General features: G+C 41.8%; 1 protein-coding gene across 2 annotated transcripts in view; it reads right to left on the bottom strand.

Annotated features, from left to right (window-relative positions):
* The window catches only part of LOC146035576 (H(+)/Cl(-) exchange transporter 5-like), an 84,381-nt gene that overhangs the window by 24,509 nt on the left and 45,699 nt on the right, over nucleotides 1–14,173 (bottom strand). For both annotated transcript variants that reach the window (XM_083159110.1, XM_083159111.1), the window contains 2 exons: nucleotides 1,684–1,890; nucleotides 605–685 (listed from right to left, as the gene is read on the bottom strand). In XM_083159110.1, the coding sequence (XP_083015236.1) occupies nucleotides 605–685; nucleotides 1,684–1,890 (288 nt within the window). The remainder of the gene's footprint in view (nucleotides 1–604; nucleotides 686–1,683; nucleotides 1,891–14,173) is intronic.

The following is a 14,173-nucleotide window of genomic DNA, read 5'->3' as shown; positions in this document are numbered from 1 at the left end:
GGGATCGCGAGGAGTCAGCGGGGAATCGATGCGGTGCCCGGGCCGGAGGAGGGTAAGTATAAACCACACCACCCTGCTGCCTCCTGTATTATCACGGCGCCGGCTACGCGGACTACGAAGCTTAGCCTACATTGAAAACGTAGTGTAGCCGGGCCCCCTGATAATACACAAGTACCACACTTTCAATCTTGCTTCTGCATGTATTCTTTGCAAAGTTTGAGGTAAGAACACATGGAGACACAACTGTGTAAAACATACATTGGATACAGTTAAAGAGGAGAATAATTTTCCCAGTAAAGGGGGCCAGTTGTTATTGCAGCGACATGTAAACATCGGCAATAGCACCCGAACTTTGCCCCTTCTAGTCCCAGACTTGCGCTAGTAGGGGCATACAGCCTCACACACTAACTTGCACCCACGAGTATGTAGAATGTAATATAGATTTCCACCATTAACCATGTGTGAATAAATGTGTGTATTTACTCATTTAGCAAAATATATAATAGGTTTTGATAGAACACCCAAATATAAGCATAATGTATAAACATGTCCCAAGTGCATTTCATTACTGTGTTCATTGGTAATAGCAGAAGTGTGAGCTTACCTCCTCCAGACTGAAGAGCACTCCTCCAATGGGAGCACCAAAAGCCACCGATACTCCAGCAGCAGCTGCGGCTGACAGCACCTAATTTACAAGGGTAGAGAGTGTCAAGGCTGAAAGCAGGAACAGCCACATACTACTAATAAGCTACAATAGGTTACACCCCTTAGGAGAACAAATGATCGTCTAATAAATGCTACGTATAGGACTACAGAACTACCTTCAGGTCACCTCTGAAGCCTTGTTCTCCATCTTCCAGCCTTTTCTGTTTCACCGACACACAATTGTTCCGAGAGAACCTCATTAACTGGGTCCGTATGCTGCTGTAGAAGTTTAAATGGCTTATTCTTTGGGAGTGCAGTAAGCATAGTCTGTCGCTCCAGTTATTATCTTACAGTGCTGCGCTAATGCTTACTTGGGATCTAATAATTACACCTTAGCTACTGAATACGTGATAAGAAAAATGGGCACTGTACCAAATATAAAAGGCATTTGTAACCTTAAAAAAAATAGTGAAGTACACACAAATAAACATGCCCCCCCATTTGAAAAAAAAAAAACAATCAAAATTTCATCCGGATAATCTATCAGCCAGAACGCACTTTGGCCCAGTATTTATAAGCAATCATTTAAGCACACAGGAACTTCAAATTATTCCCTCCATAGGAGAATATTCAATCGCGGGCAAATTTTTCGCCAGGTGAAAAATCTGCACTTTTCACCCATTTTTAGGGCGAATTCAACTCGCCCTATTCAATATCCATGAATTTTTTTTCCTAGGCAAATACGCCAGCATCACCAAAATTGCTGCAAATTCACATAATTTTTGGTGAAATTGTGTCAGTTTTCGACAGTTTTTGTGGCCGTTTTTCACCCATGCCGATTTACCATCCAAAAAACAGTGAAATAGCATAGGCAAAAATACTGATAGGCGAGCCTTTCCTGTTTTTTTTTCCCACCTGGCTAAAAACTTGTCCGGGATTGAATATCCACCTTAGTGTTTAAACATACGGAATAGTGAATGAGAAATGAACAATCAATCAATATACGGAGGAAGGAATCCTAGTCATATATGCGCTTACCTCCCTCCTTTTGGCCTCATTTTTGCGGTACTTGGTGAAAAGATGACACAGGATATTACCACAGCAGCAAGCCACGTGAATAAGGGGTCCTTCCTTTCCCAGACTGAGGCCAGAAGACACAGCCAGCACCAGTGTCATAGACTTGATAATCAACGTCCATTTGCCCAGGTATCCACGGATAATAAAACCACTCAAGATGGTCTTAATCTTAAGGACAAAAATATAAGCCTTGTCATGTAAAGAACACAATCATACCACTAAAAAAACGTATGATAACATTTTATAAATGTAACAAGGCAATACCTGAAAATGCTATAATAGTCACAAAAAAATTGTTTTGCAACTTGTATATGTGTTATGCACATACTTCGAATTCAGCAGCTTTGAGTGCCAGTTCCCACGGGGGGAGATATATATATATATAACTTGTGTATTATCACGGCACCCATCGCATCATATACCATAAGGCATACGATGGTATGCGATGTGATATCGCGCGATGTTGTACAATGTCATACAATTTTAAAATTGTATGGCTTTATATATGGCATACAATGCGATGGGATGCGATTAAAAATTGTATAAGCACCCCAATGGGTGCTTGCAATGTTAAATGCACCCTAATGGGTGCTTACAATGTTAAATGCACCCCCACGCCACCCCCCGAAGCATGGCGATCGCAGCAAGCCCGCGATGGGCGGCGGCAGGCGTCCTATGACCTTTTCATACCCCCACTATCCACGTCGGCGTGGAGTTCAATTTATAAAGTGTGGCGAGCGCAAGCCCACGTTTATAGTGGGGGGTGGCGTGGGGGCGCATTTAACATTGTAAGCACCCATTAGGGTGCTTATACAATTTTTAATCAAATAGGGGGCTAAAATCGCATCACATCGCATCGCAGTGCATCGGGTGTATGGCATGCAATGCTATAAAAACATTGCGTGATCAATATCGGGGGCGCCGTGATAATACACAAGTACCATATATATATTAAAAGAAATGGGGTTTCAGAGGGCGCTCAATGTAATACACCAATTTAAATTGACAATTGATATTTCATACATTAAAATATATGTAAAATGTACAATCACATAAAAAACCCTCACTGGGGTGTTACAGATACATAAGTAGTGAATAATCACAGATGCATGTACAACTCTGGTAGGTTGGTCAATTCGGTCGGAGAAAAGAACCCAGCGCATTTCGTCATGGTTAAGACTTCATCAGGGGCAATAGTGTAACCGATAACAACTATGTGTGTCCAAACTAAAGGCATCCAGAGTAGAATTTTCAATATAATCCGGTCCCGGCTGTCAAGTATCTGCCTCCTGAACAGGCATGGCGGCTGCTGTGACCTGATTGGTGGGAGTGTTAGATCTTCACAGGTGAACCTCGTAGTATTCTGATGCTTTTTGGGCGGTGGTTCAGTGGCAGTGTGCATGTATGGGTATTTATTTGAGCTGTGTATAGCACAATGTGTATGTATCATTTTCCTGATGAAGGGGGGTAACCCCGAAACCGTTGGAAATAAACCTTTATTACTTCTACCAAGTCTGCTGAGTGCCGCCTCCGTGTGTACCTATGCTACTGGATCCTGCAAGATCCTTAAGGAAGGCACCACAGCCAAAGCTATACCTTTGATCATTGGGAGTGCCGGATTCTCCTGGACGCTATTTGGATTTGAGTGATCTTTACCCTCAAGGCACCCATTGGGACGATTTTTGTCCTTTCACCTATTACTGCACAGACCAAGTGAGTTCATTTGCCATACATGCTTCAGTGTGCATCTGATGCTGATATATTTTGCACCATACCAAGAGTCTCTGCAATTGTTATAAACGTACTTGGATTACAATGTCTGCTGCAAGCCAAGAAATGGACGCAGCGCTTGAATTTATGAACTTGGATGTAAGGGAGTTTCTAAGTTTTTCTGACGTTGAAGCAGAGTCAATCCTTAATAAACAACGTATGGACGATGGTGTGGGGACCCAGGTCCCAGAGGCTCTTTTCAAAAATGTATTGAGAATGAAACAGAAAGTGTGTGATTTTCTGTACCACAGCATAAGTATTTCGGACTATTACCGTCTAAAGCAGATCCCTAGGGGGTTCCGAGTAAAAAATACCCCGACCATCGGCAGAAATAATATTGCATTCTGCCGTCGGTGGATCGCAATCTTGAGTAAGTGCTCTATGGACCTATTGCTGCTGGTGATCGAGGAGTCAACTCGTGAGCAAAATGTTCTTAAACAGAAAATCGATGACTATGAGAAATCGCCTCTAAACACACTGATTCAGGATACCAATAACGATTGGATCAATCAGATCCAAACACAGATGGAGACATACAGACGAGAGTTAATATCTTTTAAAAAAGAAAAATTACGTAAAGTACAGTCGGACTATGAACAACGCAGAGTTTATGATTGGCTGAGTAATACCCGCCAAACAAATTATGCACGACCCTATAGATGACGGGCACCTAGAGCTCGATTTGGGGATACTGAGGCTTCCAGCACCTCGGCAAGTGAATCAGAACCCAATACCAGACGGGGACAGATCCCTTTAGGGACAAAAACTCGTGCTATGCTGGCAAAACCCGTACAAAATGCACAAGGAGGTCCGGGCAAAACCGCCGACAAGAAAACAAAGCGTGGAGGAAGGAAGTAGAGGAATTAGTGTTCAACCTCTCCTCTGTCACTTTAACCCAAGCTGAGACACAGGTTCTTTCAAAATGCCTGTCCTTTGTTCCAACAGCTTCCATGGATCCATTTAAATGGAAAGTGGACACTTATAAATTCGGCAGGTCATTACGCCTGAGAGACCATTTTGGACATCAGACACAAGGGACTAATTTGGACAGGGGTGAGATTCCACCACAACTTAAACAAATTTCTGCCCGTTCGAACTTTGACCCCCGACATTAAACCCCTCAATCAGGACATTTGTTCGTTTGATGGATCAGCTTGGTGAACCCCAAAGTTCCCCACCACGAATACATCATAACCTGACCTTGGATGAATGTTCAGCCCTCAAAGACTTGTCATCACGTAAGGATATAGTGATACGGGGGGTTGACAAAGGTGGGGCGGTGGTGGTGCAAAACTTGGGAGATTATCAAAGAGAATGTATTAGACAATTAGATGACTCTAATGTGTATCAATTGTTGTCCTCAGATCCTACTAGGGGGTATAAACACGAACTAGACAGTATTTTAAATACTGCTGTTATTGATGGTGTCATGTCTGCAGAATTTAAAAAAAGCATTAAAGTTGACTTTCCGGTGGTACCCCTGTTTTATATACTGCCAAAGATGCACAAGGGACTGGTGGACCCTCTGGGTAGATCCATTATTTCTGCCCGGGGTCACTCTACCAGCCCATTTCTGTATACTTGGACAGCATCTTTAACCCTTGTATCCAATTGTTGCCATCTTATTTTAAAGATACCTCCACCCTGTTAGTGTTGCTGAGAGATCTACAAGCACACAGGTATTTATCTTCTGTTACCCATTTATGTTCGGCGGATGTGACGAGCCTCTACACCTGCATCCCTCATGATGCAGGTGTGGAGGCTGTTCGCACCCTTATTTCTAACAACCCAGCGTATTGTGGTCCTCCGATTGAATTATTTCTTCTGCTATTACGTCTAGTATTGACAAGAAATTACTTCTTTTATAATAGCAAGTTTGTTTTCCAAGTGTCAGGCTGTGCTATGGGGTCTGCCGTAGCTCCAGCCTACGCTAATGCCTTCGTGTACCAGACAGAGTGTTTTTTGTTCTTTAACCCAGATAGAGTGAGCTTGAGACCGGAGATTTTTCTATATCGTCGTTACATCGACGATCTCTTGATACTCTGGTCTGGTACAATGGAGGCATTACAGAGCGTACTTGATACACACAATGCTACTGATAGTGTGATTAAGTTCACTCATAACATTCATGTTAGCAATGTACAGTTTCTTGATGTAGATATTACATTATTGGAGGGTAACATAGAGACTGCTTTATTCACAAAGAGCACTGACAGAAACACTATTTTGCGTAATGACAGTTTCCATCCCCTGACATTCTGGAGAGGTCTCCCATACTCTCAACTATTAAGGGCCAGAAGAATTACCTCCGATACTACTAAATTGGAAGAGTGTCTGGACAAAGTGGTCCAGAAATTTATTCAGAGGGGTTATAAGAAATCAGACCTGCTAAAATCTAAAAATAAAGCTCTGGCCCTCCCTCGTGATTCACTTCTTGAGAGTAAAATTCATCCCAATGACCCAGTTGATAGCACTAGGATCCCATGGGTGCATAGATATTCCACATCCACCAATTCAGTTACTTAAGGAATTAAACAATGGTGGCCCATGGTCTCGATAGATAAAGATCTTCCTTTGCTAAGAAATAAACGTTTATTACCAAGTTTAACTAGAAACAAAAACATTAAAGACTCTGTCGTTAAACTTGATATTACTGGGTAGGACAAGAAACAAGCAGCACAACATTTCCTATCCCACAGGTTGGGATGTTACCGCTGCTTGGGCTGCACTACCTGCCGGAGCCTGGCACCTTGTGATAAATTTCGAAATCCTCACACTGGCAAATATTACACTATCAATTATGCCCTGACTTGTACCTCTACCTTTGTCGTATATCTTTTGACATGCCCGTGTGGCTTGTCCTATGTTGGGAAGACCCAGAGGCAATTCAGGGAACGTATGGCCCAACATAGGACAGCCATACATCAGGCATTACAAAAGGGGTCAAGTGACCAGCCTTTCGCTAGGCACTGTGCAGTGTTTAAACATAGTGTGGCCTCTATCAGATCCATCTTAATTGACCATGTTCCACTCTCTGCCAGGGGTAGCAACCGTAATAAAATCCTTTTACAGCGGGAAAGCCGTTGGATATTTGTCTTGAACACCCTAGCCCCTAAAGGGTTAAACAAGACATTAGGATTACAATGTTTCTCATGAGATGTTGGTTATAATGTCTTGCTTCCAACTATGTTTTTGTCTCATTATTACAATTGTAATGTTCCCCCCTTCTGTTTATTGAATCAAATGCTGGTCCATTGCTGACATTGTGTGTAAATGTGAATTTATTGCCGTGACTATGTGTTACGCTAAATAAAGGGAAATTGCTAGACGTGTAGTAATAAAATGTCAATCAAATATCTAATGTGTTTAACAACATACACCATAGATTCAGGCTATGGCTAAAGTCTTTGCATACACCATAGATTCAGGCTATGGCTAAAGTCTTTGCAATGTGACTTTAGATAAAAGTTTTGTTACATATTAACTATCTGTTAATTTTGTTGCTAATTAACATGATAGTTATGAGATACATAGCCTATGCTATGAGGAGAATCTCAAGGAACATTTCAGTGAAAATCCAATCGGTACTTGTGTAGTTTCACGGCGCCACTTAATCGCATGCGATTTAGTACCTGTTCATAACCCCACTATCCACTACGCATGGAGTTGATTTAACATAGCGTGGCGAGCGCAGCGAGCCCCATGCTTCGGGCTCAGTGAATACATGTCAAGTAATACGTGTCCGCTCGCCAGGCTTCGGGCTCGGTGGCTCGCCACACTATATAAAATCAGATCCATGCCAGTTGTGTGTCATGATGCTGGTCGGGGATGGTGAGTGCACAGCCAATCGGTGTGGACATGGGGGGAGGGTTTTTTATGTGTGTATGGGTATTTATTGCCTATGTTTTGTTAATGCATTTGTGTCCCTGATGACGGAGGTAACTCCGTAACGGCGTAGGCCCGCTGCAATAAAGGACTTTTAAACTTCACTACAAGTCTGTGAGAGTGCCGCCTTTCTTCCTGCTGGATGGATGGATAGATATATATATATATATATATATATATCTCTATATCTATATATCAATCTATCTATCTATATATATATCTATATATCTATCTATCTATATCTATATATCTATATATCTATCTATATCTATATATCTATATATCTATATATATCTATATATATCTGTAGAGAAAAAACAGCACTCCCAAAAATCTTCAAACAACTGCTGGGGTGTCCATGTAACTCAGACCACAATCCAAAGAGGCCATATATATCCAAGGAGATAAAGAGCGCACTCACCAGACTTGAATTAAAACTTCAAACTTTTATTTGATCCATTAAAAATTCCACAAGGCAAGGTCGACGTTTCGGGTCATCGCATGACCCTTTTTCAAGACAACAGACGCCTGGATCCCTGAAGCAGTGTGACAGACACTATCCCCTCTCCAACTCATATACCATGGGACACCTCCCCCTAAGTTAACATCCACCAATCACAGTTTATAGTCATAAATCAGACTCACCTGTTGCTCATTATATCAGGTGTATTCATGTTATTCACAGCCTTGTTACCTGGCCTGCGTTCCATATAGTCGGAAGAAGCTGTTATGCTTACTTCCTATCAGCGCATGTAATGCGTGTCACTAAATTTAGTGCATATGATAGGCTTACTATCGCTGACGCGCACAGCGTGCGTCACCGGGTTTTAAATCACAAGTCTCACAGCGTCTACTTCACCGCGGTGATTGGACCATATTAGGTCACGTGGACATGGTCCGTCCTGTTTGTGTATTCCACAATACTAGGCAACGGCCACCACGTTACTCCTATATGTCTGTATGTAGTCACATGGGCGCAACATCAGGACTGCGTTTTTTTTCAATTGTCATTGGTGTCAAATGATGCATGTAGCTATCATCCAATTAGGAGCGCAATATAGCGCTGTCAAAATATTAGGATTCCAAGGGATACTTGTCAGATTTAGGTGGATAGTGTCGACACATTCAGCAATAATACACATAATTATTAACAATAAAAATTTAAAAAGGAGAGGCGGTGTCAAACGGATCATCTGTCGACAGTGCAGAAACTGCATGTCGACCAGGCGATCAGTGGACACCAACTCACCTCAGACGCACATCAGTCTATAAATTCATATCTACTGGAACAAATTGTAGCTAGCTTATACAGCCTAGTGGTCCTGTAGACAGAACAGTGGTTATTATAAGCAAAGCATTCATAGAGCAAATGTTTAAACATCATAAGAAAATCATTAATAAAAAACTTCCTTGCAAAAACTTTTTGAAAAAAATCCCTGGAAAAAATTCTTTATAAAAAAGATTATTCGGTACTTATGTATTATCTGGGCTCCCATGTTAAATGCACCCCATTTTTTCATACCCCTACTATCCAAATACGCATGGAGTTGATTTTATATAGTGTGGCGAGCGCAGCGAGCCACCGTGCCCGAAGCGTGGCGAGCGCAGCGAGCCCCGCGAGGGGACACAGTCTTATAAGAAAAATGGGAGCCCAGATATTACATAAGTACCGATTATTCTTGTGTGAAAAATTCTTTGAATTGATGGGCACCAACTTTTATGGAAGAGAAAATTTTCAAAGAAAGGGGGACTCCTTTAAGTTCATTACTGATAATCAGTCAAATTCAAGTCTCATCAATCTTCTCAGAAAACTCAGTCCATGAGTCATATTGATGCACAAAGATTTTTGTCAAAGAAACATAGCCAAAGAATTCTTCTCATTCAGCCCTCTAGGGGCCACAGTGTCCAAATGATTAATCCAGAAGGCCTCCTTACGCAACAAGGCCAGCCCTCTGTCACCACCTCTGGATGATGGCATTATCCAGTCTATAATCATATAGCGTAAGCAGGACACTTGATGTTTAGCTGCAAGAAAGTGTGCTGCTACAGGTTTGTCTGTCCTGCCAGTCTCTAGCGCCAATTTGATCGAGGACCTGTGTTGGCCCATTCTGATGCGCAGAGAACAAATGGTCTTCCCGACATACATTAAGCCGCATGGGCAAGTCAGATAATAGACAATATGGTCGAGTTGACAATGTAATTTGTGTCGTAAAAAGATCTTTTTTCCACTGTGTGGATGACAGAAATATGGACCTGTAATAAGGCCCCGACAGGTCAAACAACCAATACATCGAAAGCAGCCCTTTCTCTTGGGTATCCATTGTGTCTCTGTCGACTCTACATGCTTTACTGATGTACGGTATAACTCATCCTTTAAATTTCTTCCACGTGTGACGCTAATCAATGGAGGTTTTTTCTGAAGTCGTCTAAAGGCAGGATCTGTGGTGATTAGATGCCAATTCTTCTTTAGCGACCTTTGTGTTGTTGTTAGCTGTGTGTCACAGTGGGTAGTGAGTACCATACGATCTTCTGCCTTGCTTCTTATGCATGGTGGAATAGCCTGGTGAGTGGCTCTTGCTTTAATTAGACATTTTGTGATGTCTTGTGGCTTATATCCCCTGGACAAAAATCTTTCAGTGCATTCCTCTAATTGTCTATCGGCTTGTATCGGGTCAGAGTTGTTCCATAACACCCGTAAGAATTGTGAAACTGGCAGGTTGGATTTTAAATGGCACGGATGATGGCTGCTTGCCCAGAGCAACGTATTTCTATCTGTTATTTTTCTGAAGAGGGTATACTGCAAACGCCCCCCTGTTCGATAGATTGTTACATCCAGAAAGTCAATCTTTTTGGAGTCAATTGTTGCTGTAAACTTTACTGGCAAAGGCAAAGCATTAAGACACATAACCATTTCATTGAAAAGAGCTATACCTCAACGCCAAATAATGACAATATCATCGATATAACGCTTAAAGTAAATAAAAAAAATCGCCATATTTTGGAAAGATATAGTTCCGCTCATAGTGGTCCATGTACAAGTTGGCGTAGCTAGGGGCCACATTGGACCCCATAGCCGTGCCAGCCAGCTGTACATAGTGTTCTCCTTCATACATGAAGTGATTGTCACCCAGCACTAGTTGTAATAGTGAGACCAAAAATTCGGTGGGCGGACATTTATCAATTCGTTTTTGTAAGGCTTCTCTGATCACCTGGATGCCTTCAATGTGTGGGATGATTGTGTATAATGAACACACATCAAGTGTGCCCAACAAATCACCCTCCATCAGAGGACCTAATTGGTCCAAATCTCTCAAGAGGTGACCAGTGTCCTTTAAATATGTGGGGGTTTTTTGTACCAGGGGTTGGAGATGATGATCGAGAAAACGAGCCAAGGGTTGTAGCTCAGATCCCCTTGCTGATATAATGGGACGACCCGGTGGCTCCACTAGTGTCTTATGTATTTTTGGTAGTGTATATAACACTGGGCACACCGGGTAGTCTACTGTCAAAAAACCTTTCTCATCATCATCCAACCAACCTTGGCTGTAGGCCATACTAATCAAAGTGTCAACTTTCTTTTTAGTCGACATAGTTTGTTGAAAACGAATTTGATAACCTAAGCCCTGCAGAAAGACAAGCATTAAAGGACTTGAAAAGTAACAACAAACTAGTGATCCGCAACGCCGACAAAGGCGGAGCGGTGGTTTTGCAAGATTTTAATATGTATAATAAAGAGATTATGCGACAACTGGCAGACAAAAACACTTACAAAAAGGTGGACATAAACCCTATGGTGTCGGCTAAAAAGAAAGTTGACACTTTGATTAGTATGGCCTACAGCCAAGGTTGGTTGGATGATGATGAGAAAGGTTTTTTGACAGTAGACTACCCGGTGTGCCCAGTGTTATATACACTACCAAAAATACATAAGACACTAGTGGAGCCACCGGGTCGTCCCATTATATCAGCAAGGGGATCTGAGCTACAACCCTTGGCTCGTTTTCTCGATCATCATCTCCAACCCCTGGTACAAAAAACCCCCACATATTTAAAGGACACTGGTCACCTCTTGAGAGATTTGGACCAATTAGGTCCTCTGATGGAGGGTGATTTGTTGGGCACACTTGATGTGTGTTCATTATACACAATCATCCCACACATTGAAGGCATCCAGGTGATCAGAGAAGCCTTACAAAAACGAATTGATAAATGTCCGCCCACCGAATTTTTGGTCTCACTATTACAACTAGTGCTGGGTGACAATCACTTCATGTATGAAGGAGAACACTATGTACAGCTGGCTGGCACGGCTATGGGGTCCAATGTGGCCCCTAGCTACGCCAACTTGTACATGGACCACTATGAGCGGAACTATATCTTTCCAAAATATGGCGATTTTTTTATTTACTTTAAGCGTTATATCGATGATATTGTCATTATTTGGCGTGGAGGTATAGCACTTTTCAATGAAATGGTTATGTGTCTTAATGCTTTGCCTTTGCCAGTAAAGTTTACAGCAACAATTGACTCCAAAAAGATTGACTTTCTGGATGTAACAATCTATCGAACAGGGGGGCGTTTGCAGTATACCCTCTTCAGAAAAATAACAGATAGAAATACGTTGCTCTGGGCAAGCAGCCATCATCCGTGCCATTTAAAATCCAACCTGCCAGTTTCACAATTCTTACGGGTGTTACGGAACAACTCTGACCCGATACAAGCCGATAGACAATTAGAGGAATGCACTGAAAGATTTTTGTCCAGGGGATATAAGCCACAAGACATCACAAAATGTCTAATTAAAGCAAGAGCCACTCACCAGGCTATTCCACCATGCATAAGAAGCAAGGCAGAAGATCGTATGGTACTCACTACCCACTGTGACACACAGCTAACAACAACACAAAGGTCGCTAAAGAAGAATTGGCATCTAATCACCACAGATCCTGCCTTTAGACGACTTCAGAAAAAACCTCCATTGATTAGCGTCACACGTGGAAGAAATTTAAAGGATGAGTTATACCGTACATCAGTAAAGCATGTAGAGTCGACAGAGACACAATGGATACCCAAGAGAAAGGGCTGCTTTCGATGTATTGGTTGTTTGACCTGTCGGGGCCTTATTACAGGTCCATATTTCTGTCATCCACACAGTGGAAAAAAGATCTTTTTACGACACAAATTACATTGTCAACTCGACCATATTGTCTATTATCTGACTTGCCCATGCGGCTTAATGTATGTCGGGAAGACCATTTGTTCTCTGCGCATCAGAATGGGCCAACACAGGTCCTCGATCAAATTGGCGCTAGAGACTGGCAGGACAGACAAACCTGTAGCAGCACACTTTCTTGCAGCTAAACATCAAGTGTCCTGCTTACGCTATATGATTATAGACTGGATAATGCCATCATCCAGAGGTGGTGACAGAGGGCTGGCCTTGTTGCGTAAGGAGGCCTTCTGGATTAATCATTTGGACACTGTGGCCCCTAGAGGGCTGAATGAGAAGAATTCTTTGGCTATGTTTCTTTGACAAAAATCTTTGTGCATCAATATGACTCATGGACTGAGTTTTCTGAGAAGATTGATGAGACTTGAATTTGACTGATTATCAGTAATGAACTTAAAGGAGTCCCCCTTTCTTTGAAAATTTTCTCTTCCATAAAAGTTGGTGCCCATCAATTCAAAGAATATTTCACACAAGAATAATCTTTTTTATAAAGAATTTTTTCCAGGGATTTTTTTCAAAAAGTTTTTGCAAGGAAGTTTTTTATTAATGATTTTCTTATGATGTTTAAACATTTGCTCTATGAATGCTTTGCTTATAATAACCACTGTTCTGTCTACAGGACCACTAGGCTGTATAAGCTAGCTACAATTTGTTCCAGTAGATATGAATTTATAGACTGATGTGCGTCTGAGGTGAGTTGGTGTCCACTGATCGCCTGGTCGACATGCAGTTTCTGCACTGTCGACAGATGATCCGTTTGACACCGCCTCTCCTTTTTAAATTTTTATTGTTAATAATTATGTGTATTATTGCTGAATGTGTCGACACTATCCACCTAAATCTGACAAGTATACCTTGGAATCCTAATATTTTGACAGCGCTACATTGCGCTCCTAATTGGATGATAGCTACATGCATCATTTGACACCAATGACAATTGAAAAAAAACGCAGTCCTGATGTTGCGCCCATGTGACTACATACAGACATATAGGAGTAACGTGGTGGCCGTTGCCTAGTATTGTGGAATACACAAACAGGCCGGACCAGGTCCACGTGACCTAATATGGTCCAATCACCGCGGTGAAGTAGACGCTGTGAGACTTGTGATTTAAAACCCGGTGACGCACGCTGTGCGCGTCAGCGATAGTAAGCCTATCATATGCACTAAATTTAGTGACACGCATTACATGCGCTGATAGGAAGTAAGCATAACAGCTTCTTCCGACTATATGGAACGCAGGCCAGGTAACAAGGCTGTGAATAACATGAATACACCTGATATAATGAGCAACAGGTGAGTCTGATTTATGACTATTAACTGTGATTGGTGGATGTTAACTTAGGGGGAGGTGTCCCATGGTATATGAGTTGGAGAGGGGATAGTGTCTGTCACACTGCTTCAGGGATCCAGGCGTCTGTTGTCTTGAAAAAGGGTCATGCGATCAAATAAAAGTTTGAAGTTTTAATTCAAGTCTGGTGAGTGCGCTCTTTATCTCCTTGGATATATCTATATATATATATATAGATATATATATATATCTATATATATATATATATATATATA

Source organism: Crinia signifera, chromosome 9, assembly GCF_055691185.1.
Source record: "Crinia signifera chromosome 9, ASM5569118v1, whole genome shotgun sequence".
Taxonomy (NCBI): Eukaryota; Metazoa; Chordata; class Amphibia; order Anura; family Myobatrachidae; genus Crinia; species Crinia signifera.
This window is presented reverse-complemented; position numbering and strand designations above follow the sequence as displayed.